The following is a 13,820-nucleotide window of genomic DNA, read 5'->3' as shown; positions in this document are numbered from 1 at the left end:
GAAAATGGTTCACGCTTAAACATAGAGTGATAATTATTGGAATATTTTCTTTAATTCTGATTGCACTCTATTCTATGATACATACATTTGTTCGTCTGTTCACAAGCAATAAGCTCCAATTTGAAAAATTCAAATAGAATAATCGCCGCAAAAGATATTTACAAAAATGTATAGACATTTCATTATTATAAAATAATGAGTAACGCTACTTTCAACGACTATCATTTCTTTTTATTTAAGAGCACATATTTTTTATTACTTTCAAAACATTCTTCAATAAGTAAACTATAATTCACCACAGTTTGGAATTGTTCGGATCTATGCCGAACAAGTTATACCTATAAGAATTAAAATTTATACCTGGAGTAACACCGTAAATTTCATTTTTTAAGTTACTTAATTCGATTTTATTTTTTATAAAAGACTAGAAGGTTCACATTTATTCAATTTTCTTATTTCAATAGGTTCTCAGAGATATTACAAAATGGTTGAAGTATGAAAATAATTAATATAATACTTCTAAAATAGAAAAATATGTGAGTAACATGAAATCGGCCGGTTCTGTGGATTTGCCCATATATATATATATAGCGCGGGGTATTACATATATGCCATTTTACTAATGAAATTCGAGATTTATGTAAATACCACTGATATACCAATTATTCGCCATTGTGTATGAGGCTAGTGTTCTATAGATGGCAGTAAATAACCCGCGTTAATTCTACAGATGGTTAAGCGAGTTCCGATTTGCTATATAGCTTTAAATTACCGCTCGATTAAACATCCCTCTAATGTTTTAGTATATATACAAAATCTCCATTATAATTTTCCTATATAATATATTGTTATAGTTTCCTATTTTCTTCAAAAAAAAAAAAAAAAATGCGATATTTCTCAATTTTTTTCTTCCATTTTCTCATTTAATTATTTTTACTTATATTCTATTTCATGAAATTAATTCGGAAAAAAAATCTATTTTATTTGGGGAAAAATTTATAATTCCATTGGGGATCGAACTCCAAACACAAAAAAATAGAATATCGCAATCATTTTACCATGGAATGTGTAAATTTTTTCTATTTTTGTGCGTATATAATAATTTTTTGTTTTTTTTTCTTTCATAAAAAGCAATTACGCTTGTGGCCTTTTGGGGTTATAATACCCAACTATAATCAAGTAGTGTGTATAATTTGTAAAATGCTAATTAAAAGAGCTAATTAAAAGCAGCTAATTAAAAGCGAACAGTTCTTTGAATCGACGACGCGAAAGTTTCTTTTGTTTTCAAGTCTTTATATATACCTATATTATACTTTATTATTTTAATTTAATTAAAATCAAGACGCTGTGGGTTTTTATATGGACATTTTTTTTTTTTTATATTTACACTTTTTTGATTTTATTTTTCATATTTATAATTAAGCTGTTTTACTATGAAAAAAATATAAATAAATGAAATAAGTTGTATAGGAATAAATTTCCCCCTTCTTTTCTAGTCAGATTTTATAATTGAAAGAAACTTCCGGTTAAAGAAAACGTTAGTCAGTAGTAGAGTTTGTTTTTATTGATCATGTGTTAAGAAGTGAGTGATATAATATCCAAAAATTTATCGAATCAAAGCAAGTTGAAAAGTGTGAAGAGTAAAAAATTAAATAAAAAGAACCTAGTAATTGAATTTTTAAATCAAAGTTACTAAAAAATGTTATTATTCCAACAGTAGTGATAGGATAAAAAAAATTCAGGAATTTTTGAGGTTAGAAACAGTCGAAAAATTAAAGAGATCAATTGACTAGAGCAGTTGCTTCAACTAAATAGCAGAGGGCGCTAATGAAAAAGGTGGTAAATTTCAAAATTTGAAAAATCACGTTTACAACTATAAATAAAATTTATTAACACTAAACGTAAAAAAAATGTATTTGATAAAGTAATTTCTTTTTATGGAAAATTTTTATTACTTTACAAAAAAAAACGCTGATTAAAAAAAAATCAATTTCTCTCTATGAGTCATGTTTTTGTACACTGTCAATTTATATAGTTGCGTGACGCACTTCTTTATTATTTCTCTTTTTTCTCAATATATAATAATCCTTATTTACTGGAGACAAACCGGTCCCCCTCATGTTATATAGATTGTATATACAACCATGTTATTGCACTGATAGTACTTATATGAAATGTAACTTGATAACATCTTTAAAGAGAAAATTATTTTTAAACTTCAATTTACTATATAGTAATTTCATCCTATTATTATATATTGCAGATAATTAAAACTCACACACCAATCAAATTCGTTCATGGAGGTAAAATTATATTTCATTATCTCTCAACTATTTTGCTATTCAAAAATTATTATATTTCATATTTTATTAATTAATAAAAATAATTAATTTATTAATTGATATTAATTATTATTTTTTTTAATGAAAATATATATGTAATTTTTTGAAATGTGCAATAAAAGGAGAAAAAATTTTCATTAAAAAATTGCAATTCTCAAGAAATTTCTACTGCATTAGTTCCATTTGTTCCACGCCATTCCATTACTGAAAGTTAGAGGGTTGGGTATTATAAACGGTAGAATAACTCGCAATTTGAGGGTAACAGGAAGTCGTTGAGACGCCATTTTGAATTCGTGAGATTAATGCTAACATTATTTCAAATGAAATAACATTTTTATGAAACACAAGTCGATTTATTAAACGATTAAATAAAATTTTCACATTTTTATTAATTTTCTTATATATGAAGCTACCAATTAGAAAAAGAAATTTTAATTAGAAAATATATATCATTCCTATTAATCTAATCTTAATTAACTCTAATAACACTACTAAATTTTTCACATATAAACGATTTTTTTTTAATTAAGAATTTTAATTAAATATCGCTTATATATAATAAAAAATATGTTTTTTTTTTTTGCCAAAAAGTTTTTTTTTTCTAACGCATACTGTAATTTATTTTGAATGTATAATAAATAAAATAAAAACAGCAATTTCCCATATAGAAATGTTTTGTTTTTAAATTGACAAAAAAAAAAAATTAACAATCGCCAAGGATTTCAACTTAATAAAATACAATGCACTTTCCCACACTTATGAATGATCTTGACTCAAAGCCGCGCGCAATACCACGGAATCACATTCGCATAACCGTTACACTCGACTAATTACATTTTTCCCGTGTTGTTTTTAATTCTTATTCTCCCGAAATATATAATATTTTTTAATTTAGAAATAAACAAAATAAATATATATTTTTTAAAAATATTTGAATCAACGAAAAAAATTCACATGCCTTTGATGATTTAACCATTTTTAATTTTATTTATAATTAAATATAATTATTTAAATTAAATTAAATAACTAAAATTAAAATAAATATGGTTTTAGGATGAAAATTGTAAAGGCCTTTTTAAAAGGCAGACAATTAAGTAAATTATTATTTTTATTATTATTACTAGAATTATTATTATTGTTATTTTTATAATTATTACTAGAATTATTATTGTTATTATTATTATTATTATTATTATTATTATTACTATTATTTTGTAACATTATTAGTATTAATTAAAATAAATGAATATTAAAGCAAAATTAGCCGTATTCGTGGTCTTATAACCCATCAAATAAATTGGCAGAGAATAGCGAATGGAAAGAGGGAGGGAGGGGTGGTTGAAAAGGGGTGATGGGGGAGAGAATGTCGACTAGGGAAGTCGGGACAATATACGCGGGGGAGGTTTTTTCAGGAGACGAGCACTCTCGATCGATATAGGCATTCGAGAGTTCTTTCAAAGGAAAATTCCTGACGCTATTAAATCCAATTTAAAAACTTTTATTTTCTCTCTCTCTCTCTCTCTCTTGGTACTCTCTCCCACCCCCACTTTTCAACCACCCACCAACCAAGACCATGGTAAATTTATTTTCCTTTGCTCCCTTTTACAAGAGAGAAAGAGAGAGAATAAATTGCTAAAAGGATTTTGGACGATATAACGCTATCTATCATCCTTTCCTGATCTATATATATATATATATATATATATACGTTGAGGGTGAATTCTTTAGTTCCAACTTTTAACCCCCCTCACCTCATTCTCTTCCTATATTTCCTCTTTCTCTCCTCATACCCTCATCGACATCCCTATCCCTCAGAATCTTGGGTTTCTTTATCCTTTTTTTATTATTCTCATTCCATTAAATTACATTCTTATAGGAGCTTATATTGTATACTTATTTTGATATTTTTTTTCCATTTTTTTTTTTTTTTTTTTGTATTAAATCAAGACCCAAGTCTGTTTTTTTTTGAGATTTAAAAATGTTTTGAGAGAACTTAACTTTTCTTTTTATGGGATGGCTTATACTTGTATAATAGAATTTTATATTTATAGTATCATCTCTCTTTAATTTTATGGATGAAAAAAAGGGGGAATCCCTTTAATAGTTATATATATATATATTTCTCCAGGGGTTATGTATGAGACATGGGGAAAAAAATTTTCATTTTTCGTCCAATTGAACATTTTTTAAATTAAAAAAAAAAAAAAAAGTATTTCATATTAGATTATATTTCAAATTTAAATTAAAACTGTTTTATAAATATAAAAAAAAAATTAATAGAAAAAAGAATTAAAATACATTTATTATATATCCTGAATTTGATGATTTTTATGGTTGATTGACAGGGTTGCAAATATTTAATTTCATATAATAAACCCTATTTTGAAAATTAAATTAAACGTCAATTTACAAAATATGAAACATAATGTATATATTTTCTCATTGGATTTTTAATTAATTTTCATATCATTTTTACCGGTATTTAATTAAAATAAATTTTTCACAATAAAGGCAAAAAAAGGAAAATTCCCCTTGATTGTTTTACATTGATTGCATTTCATTAAAAATTCTTTCAACAAATAATATTAATTCATCTTTTTTTTCTCATTTAAATCAGAGTTTTACTTCTTTTTTTTCTGTAATAGTGTTTTAATATAGAAAGTAATTGTAAAAGAGAAACTCTTTTTTTTCAGAATGCACGTTTAATTAAATTCTTCTATACGCATTTAAAAATTATTAATGGTACCAGACGGAGGAGGCAGAAATCCTTTAATAATTATTCGAATGAAAAAAATAAAATTCTCAATTAATGTTTAATGTTTTTATAAACTAATTATAATTATTAATATTATTTGTTTTAATATAATATGTTAATTTAATAAAATACTTTTTATCACAATATTTTTATTTAAATATTATAAATTTCAGTTAGGTGGAAAAAAATTTTTTTTAATATTCAAAGATTAAAAAGAATTTTTAATTAAAAAATTCTAAATAATCGATAAAACCAATATTAATTACACTGTAAAACGAGAGGTATATAATTTAATACCAACTTTAGGTACTAAATTGCTTTTTAATTCTATTTTAATACCTAAAATCGGTACTATTTTAGTACCTTCTTTTTACAGTGATAATTAAAAATTGAAAGATGTGAAAATTTCTATTTTTTTTTTTACTTTTAGAAAAAAAAAATTATTGAAATTTATCTTAATTTCAAATGTATGTTTATTATTGATTATATTTATTAATGTAGTTGATATTGTAATATCGATGTTTGCACGCACTTTTGTCTTAAGAGCAATTTTTCGTTTTCACGTTGCAGACTTTTCACACGCCAAGTTTCGGCGATGAGGATTTTGACATCCCTTCGATCCACACGCACTCGCATCAACAACATCAACAACAGCAGCAACATCATCAACAGCACGACCCAATGCACGCTTATCAATCACAGGTATATTTGCACTCAAAACCCTCGGAATTAAAAAAAAAAAATATTTTTTGCAAATTTCACAACGAAAGGAAGGAAAAAAAATTGATTAGAAAAACTTTTTTAAATTGCAATAATAAAATAATTATTATTATTATTATTATAGCTATAATAAACATATATTTTAAAACTGTTGTTAACAAATTTTATCAGGTTTTCTCTCATGCGAATTATGTCACGACTCAGTTCATAAAGTTTTAAGTGACTTAAATAAATTTTTAATTGTTTGTTAAATGTAATAAATTTCAACTTCAACTCGCACGCGCATTTGCATTCAATTTATTATGCAACTTAATGACTATTCCGCGATATTATTATGACTGCGAATTAATGTTTTATGAATAATGAATATATTCAAACTAGAAAGCAATTTTGAAAATGAAATTTAATTTCCATTTGTTTTTTCTAAAATTATTATTGACAAGAAACTAGTTTTGTATAAAAAAAAATTATATATATAAAACAAGTTACGCATAATTAAATTTTTAATATTAATCTTATTAGATTATTAATCACAGAATTATATAAGATAATTTTTATGTATATAGATAAATTCAAGAAGTAAAAAACAATTTTTCCGCGAACAATTTGGAAAGTAACTGTAAATAATTTTTTTTTTTCCATTCTCTTAAAAACTAATTTATAAAACAGACAGCTCAATTTTAAATTCTATTTTTATACCCAACGTCTATAATTCGAAAGCAAAATTCATTTCTTTGCTAAAAAATTTTCGTATATATATATATGTTTATTCAAATTTATTCAAATTTATGCGGCATTAAATATTTTTCATTAATGTTTAAATTTCTTCTTCAAATGAATACTTCCTTCTTTTGTAAGATTTGCATAAAATATTAAAAAAAAATAATACTTTTGCCTCCTTTCTCAGTTACTTTCGTCGCGATAAACGAATACATAACGGAAGGAACAATAAGTTTATTGTATTCCATAATATAATAATAAAAATAATAATTTTTTTTATTTTTATTATTTTTATTATTTTATTATTATTATTATTATTATTATAAATTATTATAATGGCAAAAAAAATTTTACGGTAGCCTTGCTGATAGTCATGAGAAGGCGCGGAACAATTGAAATGACAGTATTGCATTATTCTCTCCATATATATCCTTAGCGCAAAAGCAACTAAAAATAAGTCATGGAGTATGAATAATGCCGCGACCCGGAAGTAGTTAAACGGCCGATAGATCATTCTGACATGTCCATGTTTGCGTATACGGTATTTAAATACTCACTGCGCGAAACTTGTGGATGAGAGAGATAGTTTGAGACGTGTGCGACTCAAATAATCTTTTTTGAGAGAGAAAAAGAGAGGGAGACTTTCTCATCTCAAATCTCCCTTGAAAGTTTTGACACTCATCTCCCACAACTTTCAATAAATCTTCATTTAAAAAGAGACAGGGAAAAAGAAATTTATCAACGGTTATTAATGACTCAAGAAAGGCTAAATAATTGCAAAATCTTTCCTAGAGGGAAAGCTTTTTTTTGCAGAATCTTTCTTCTTAAAATATATTCTTTTTTTTTTCTCTCGCATCTATTTTCATCCACATCTCTCTCTTTATTTTCCTTTAATAAATCTTTCTATACTTTATAATTCAAAATATCGATTAGAATTTTTTAATTACACAAAATAGAAATTCAATTTAAATTATATTATAAAATAATTAAAGAATAATAAAATAATTTTACTGAAAATAAAATAATTTACTAATTCGGTGAATTGAATTTTTAATTCCCTGAATTATTTTCCTTTTACTAAATAGTAGTAAAAAAAAAAATAATAATAATTTTATACGAAGAAATTATTTTCAATGTCTTTTTTAGATGATGCCAAATGGCGGAATGCAGCAGTCGCCAGATGGATTGAGTTTGGATCCCGGCGGATATCAGCAACCGCTTTACCTACAGCAGGAACACTCTATGCAACCAATTAGCGTTAGGTAAGGACTTGCCTTTATTATGTCAGAAACATGCTGCTCGCTAGAAATTCTCAACTGACTTAAAAGCCTTAAATTGCTTCCCATTAAGCAAATTGAGTATAAACGCGACAAAAACCCTTTTTGAAATAATTGACTCTAAATTTATTGTATTATACGTACACTTAATTTCAGAATAAACTTAATTATCTAATAAACCATTTTAAACTTGTTTGAGTGTGTGAGAGAGAGAGAAAGAAAGAGCAAATCTAAAAAAAAAAACCCACATTTATGTTTATATGAAAAAAGGGAAAATTTAACTTTTCAAGAAATTACCATGATTCTATGTTAAATACAAGTATAAATTTACATTTAAACTGTTTTTCGATTATATATAGAAAATAATTTATGTCATTACAAAACTATAATTCTGTATTTTACATCTTTCCTCCCCCTAAAATTAGCTTAATTAAATTTTATGGAGACTGTCGTAAACTACCATAAATATAGTGAGTCATATAGCGAGTGACTCACTTTCATATTGAGAATTATGACTCGCGAGATTCTTAATTATTTCTTCCAAACTAAGATTTTCAAGAACCATAAAAAAAGACGTTTTTTCTGAAATTGCTTTTTTGTTGAATTATATTATTATTTATTTTATAATACTACTATTATTATTATTATTATTATTATTATTATTATTATTACTAAAATTATTAATATTATTAACTTATTAATTAATTAATAATTAATAATTATTTTATTGAATTGAAAAAAAAATTCGAATCTTTATTTAATTTTTTGTTTTCCTTTTAACTGGATTAATTTCAATGAGAGAATTTTGTGAACTACAATCAAATCAATGTGAATTTAATAGACTCATCAAAGCTTGAAATGTGTGAATTTTGTTTGACAGACTGACAGTTAAATTAACTATAAGAGTGGATGCTTTTGCAGTAAAAAAGACGAGACTTTGAAACGAATTTAGCTCACTTCCGACAATAAAAAAAGAAAAGAAAGAAGAAAAAAAAAAAAAGAACCGGTTAAACTGGACAGGATTCTAATCAGTTTCGAAGGTGTGTCGCTTCAAGAATTGAGATTGGACCGCGCGGGCAAATGAGAAACTGAAAAAAATTACAAAATTCCTTTTCGAAGATGCGAAACAATTTGTGTCTTATAAAGACTTCAATTTTAATTAAAAATAATTAGCCAAAACCCAAATCACACATTAATTGTAGTTTTTTGTTTTTTTTTCAAGGCTATTGCTATCAATATGCTAATAATAATAATGTTATTCAATTTCATTGCTGTGAATATTTAAATTATTAAAATTTTAATTATTCAATTAATAATATAAACTTATATTAAAAGAATAATGTAAATATTTTTTTTTAAAAAAAAGAATTACTTATTCATGATTCGATTAGGTTAAAATCTAATCGGGGAAGAATTATTTCATAGTTTGCCAATAAAAAAAGAAAAATTTGCCATCTTTGAAATCCTATATAAAATTTATGAGACACTCGTAAAGAGTTTGAGAGGCAAAAAGGCAGTAAATTTTTATTTAAAAGCTCTCATGATCAGCGATTTTTTTTTCCCCTTTATTTTTTTCTTCAAGTTATAACCTTTGTGTTTCGAGGATCTGTCAGTGAAATTTTTATTGAGAATCACTTTCTGGAGCATGGAGAGAGAGAGAAAGAGAGAGAGAAAAAGAAGATCCTATCAAGCTAAATTTCCTATTCATGGGGGCTCTCATATATACATTAAAAGATGAGGAGCGCGGAACATAAATTTTCAAAGCGCAGACCTCAGCCTTGTTTCTACAATCTTAATGGACCTGTGTATAGGAAACGTTTTTACTATGTTATTCTTTTTTTGGCCCTTTCTACTTCGCAACAAAGTTATAAATACGAGTGCACCTGCTATATCAGAAATTACGACTATAAGCAGTGAATTTTGCTAACGGCAATGCATCTTATGAGGCTTTGAAAATTCATTCGAATTCAGAGAATATTATTATTATTATTATTTGCCATGTGGTCTATGCAGAAAGTAGGTTAGGAAAATTATAATTGAGATATTATTGAAATTGCCAACAATCGTGTGTGTATGTATATGTGTGTTCATCTTTATAAGTGGAACTACTTTGTAACCTCAAAAGACGTAAATTAGTGTCGAGAGCAAGTATAACAATTTTAATTTATATATTCTCTTTAAATTGGTACTTGAACTGAATCTCTTCTAGAAAAATGATCTATATTTTATAGTATATATATATACATACGCTCCTTCATTTTTATATAGAATATCTGAATTTATGATTTCCAATATTACGTGCAAGAGACTTTTATATTCAAGCGCGCGCAATTCCAATTTTAAAAGCAACGCGAGATTTATCGATACTTTATATAAAAAAAAAAATTTCAATATTTACAATCTAAAATTAATGTTTTCAATTTGAAAAATATATTCAAATTTTTTTCCAAGAGTTTCTCTAAAAAATCACATATATAGCGCACAAGCACTCTCAATATATATATATATATATAGTGAAATGTGTTTTTATTTCATTTCAAAACTTCAATATTTGCACTTCTTCAAGGGAAATATCAATTTTATATTTCAATTAAAAAAACTATTCAATTGAAGAAAATTGATTTTAATATTATAATAATATACTTCAATGTTTCATAAATTAAAATTTTAATTCTGTTTATAAAAAAAAAAAACAATTTTTTGATGGTGAATTTCAAAAATTTTTAAGAAGAAAACAGGGAATCAATTAAAAATTTCAGCTGCCGATTATAAAAATTAATGCGTCCCTGCTTGTGGCACAGTGAACGTTAATGACGTCCCGTGGCCAAACCAAAGAACGTCTTTTCTAAACTTATTATCTGCACGATAGCAACAGGCGCCTTCGCGTGTTTTCAACTAAATCGCACGCGTGTCTTCATTTAATCCTTTTTTCACTCCTAATTGAAATCCCAATCTTTTTTAGTTTACAAAATTGCAAGAAAAAGAAGAAATATTAAGTGGTCATCTCTTTGTAAATTCATATCCCTCAACTTTTGTTATCACTAATTACTAATTTTTTTTTTTTATTTTTACAATATGAGAAAAACATTTATTATACAATTTTAATGCGTTTTTTTTCAAGTGCGAAAAATTACATTTCCTTCTCCATCCCTTGGAGATCAGTTTTTTAATTAAAAAGAGGATTTCCTTGAAAAAAAAAAAAAAAACCATTCTAAATGAGATTCTATTTTTTGCATCTCGCGGTATTTCATTTTTAGTAGAATTCCGAAAATAAAAAATTATTATACACAAAGAGAGACAGAACCATTGAAGCACAAAATGATTCAAGTCAACACCCTCGCCCGACAAAATTAAAATTTGCATCACAAATATTAGTTCAACAAATCAAATAGCACACAATTTTTTTTTTTTTTTTTCGCCCTTATTGTCGTCAAACTATTATTCCGAGTTTTTTGCATTGAATGCAGTGGATATAAAAGAGGAAAAATAACAAGAAGAAAAAAAAATTGCTCGGGGAAAATTTATCGGCAGGTAAATTTGATTTTGGATCGTTTGCGAACGCGAAAGTCGTCTGGGTTGGTTCAGGGGGAGGGGGGGGGGGGGGGGTTGGTGATGGTGGGAGGCAAAAAAGAGAGTTGAAATGGTGCGAGGATGTAAAACGAGGGGGTGGCTAAAAGGAAGAGAGGGGATGTAGAAGGGAGAAGGACGAGGTTGATGTAGAGTAGGCCGTAAATCCTCCGACGCTGACGCAGCGGCGGCCATATCTCAAAAGTTATCCAATTTGTGTTAAAATAGCATTCGGGTAGTGGATGTACCTTCAGAACCTTCCACCCCCCAAAACCCCCTCTCCCCTTTCCACAATTCTCGTCTCGTTCCACGAAAATTATCGTAGTCTCCAAGTATTTGCGAATTTCGCGAATAGATAACAGAAATTGGTGTCGCAGTCTATCAAAACCTAGTTGAAAGCACAGAGGCTAAAAGGCATTTCCTCCTTCACTAAACATGATTTACGAAAATTATTATTGCTCTCAAAACTTTTTTTCACTTACGGATATAAAATTTCATTAATTTCTTCAATATATATAGTGGAAAACAAATATTCATGTTAAAATGAACAAATTTTAAAATTATTTTTCATATAGTTCGGCATACAACAGTCCTCAAGGATCGTATTCAACAATGAATTCACCGGGACAACAGCACAGTAATCAACAGTTGCTTTTGTTGCAACAACAACACAATCAACAGCAGCAGCAGCAACAACAACAACAGCAGCAGCAACAGATGCAACAACAACAAATGCAATATATGCATTCACAACAGCAGCAACAACAAGCGCAGATGCAACAACAACAACAACAACAACAAATGCATTTCACCTCGCATCGAGGTTCTGCGGGACCAAGTCCATCAACAATGCCAAACGCTCTTCCGGAGAACAATAATACTACAACCAGTGAAGACAGCGACGATAGCACACCTCATTCCGCAATGGTCAGTAAATTATACTTCAATTTATTTTGCCAATAAAATTTTATCTACAATTGTTTCAAAAATTTTTATATCACTAAAAAAAGGGTTTGTTATTGACAACCAAACGTTTGGTTGGTATTTAAGCAATCAACATTTTTTTTTGTTGAATCAAGAAAATTTTAATTGTCTCAATCAAAATTTGTTTGACACAACCAAAATTAGATGAGCCAAAAGTTCTGAACGAAATATTTTTTTCAATCTATAAATTATTAAAAATTATGATGACCGTGTAAAATAAAACAGTAAATTAAACAATATTATTAAATTAATAATTTCTTTTTAGATATTTTAAACAATATATTTTGTAATAAAATTCGTACCTAAAGAAGTAGCAAAACAAATTTCGTTCATATGAACGTTCAAAACTTTTGGCTCATAAAATTAGAAAAAAAGGATTTTTGTTGTCCTAACTAAAGTTTTGATTGGGACAACCAAAATTTTGTTGATTCAACAAAAAAATACTTAAATACTAACCAAACGTTTGGTTGTGAATACCAAACCCTTTTTTCAGTGTAGCAAAAATAATTTAAAAGCAAATCAAATTCTTAATTGTCGATTTGTGTTTTTAAAAGTTTCGAGAAACATAATTAAAACTTTTTTCAAAGTATAAACAAATGAAAATGCACTGAGAAAAATGTTTAGTCAGAGCAACCAAAATTTGGTTGGGCCAACAAAAAAAATTTTGTTGGTATTTAAGTAACCAAACTATTTGTTTGAGTCAACCAAAAAATGAGATGAGATTTAAACTAACTGTTCTCTTAAGCTATGAGCTGAGAGCGAATCAAATTATTTGGTTGTCGCAACCAAATTTTGGTTAGGACAACAAACGATCATTTGCTTTCTTAGACCAAACTATTTTGTTGTGTTAACCAAATTATTTTATTGTCGTAACCAAATTTTTGTTGGAATTTAAAAATGTTCAACCAAATAATTTTGTTGGCCTAACCAAATGTTTGGTTGAGATAACTCTACGACTTTGTTTCAGCCAAGCAAAATTTGGCTACAAGAACCAAAATTGCCTAACCAAAAAAATTTTGTTGCAAACACTAAATTTTTTTTCTCAGTGTAATTAAAATTGAACTTTGTATATTCAATTGAAATGTAGAAATTTTTTTCTATTTCCTGTTCTTGTTAAAAAAAAAAAAAAAAACAATTGACACAATTAGAGCCGGATTTTATAATTGATTCGTATAATTAACTGGCATTCGAGAAATGTACATTTCCTAACTATCTAATTAAGTAAAATATAAGTGAAAGAAATCAGATCTAAATTGCAACCTACGCAAGAATTCATTGCACAATAATCTCCTTCATTTGTAGTCTAGATGTATGGCAACTTGTTCTCTCTTCTCATAAATTTACTATTAAAAAATAATACATATATATACTCATTGAAGACAGCTGTTCGAGTAATATATTTGTCCTTGAAGAAAAATCTAAATACAAACGACATTGTTCGCGACTAGTTATTAA

At 26.9% G+C, this 13,820-nt stretch overlaps 1 protein-coding gene across 6 annotated transcripts in view; it reads left to right on the top strand.

Moving 5' to 3' along the window:
- The window catches only part of LOC127290520 (TOX high mobility group box family member 3-like), a 228,154-nt gene that overhangs the window by 200,852 nt on the left and 13,482 nt on the right, over nt 1–13,820 (top strand). For 5 of the 6 annotated variants that reach the window (XM_051319143.1, XM_051319141.1, XM_051319142.1 and 2 more), the window contains 3 exons: nt 5,668–5,799; nt 7,684–7,799; nt 11,957–12,308. In XM_051319143.1, the coding sequence (XP_051175100.1) occupies nt 5,668–5,799; nt 7,684–7,799; nt 11,957–12,308 (600 nt within the window). Of the gene's footprint in view, nt 1–1,544; nt 1,837–5,667; nt 5,800–7,683; nt 7,800–11,956; nt 12,309–13,820 lie in introns of those variants that run through there. The other variant, XM_051319146.1, reaches the window with a different exon arrangement.

This window comes from Leptopilina boulardi, unplaced genomic scaffold, assembly GCF_019393585.1.
Source record: "Leptopilina boulardi isolate dan_hultmark-lab unplaced genomic scaffold, ZJU_Lbou_2.1 LbouV2_70, whole genome shotgun sequence".
Lineage (NCBI taxonomy): Eukaryota > Metazoa > Arthropoda > Insecta > Hymenoptera > Figitidae > Leptopilina > Leptopilina boulardi.
Note: the sequence above shows the minus strand (reverse complement) of the source record. Positions and strands in the feature narration are given on the sequence as shown.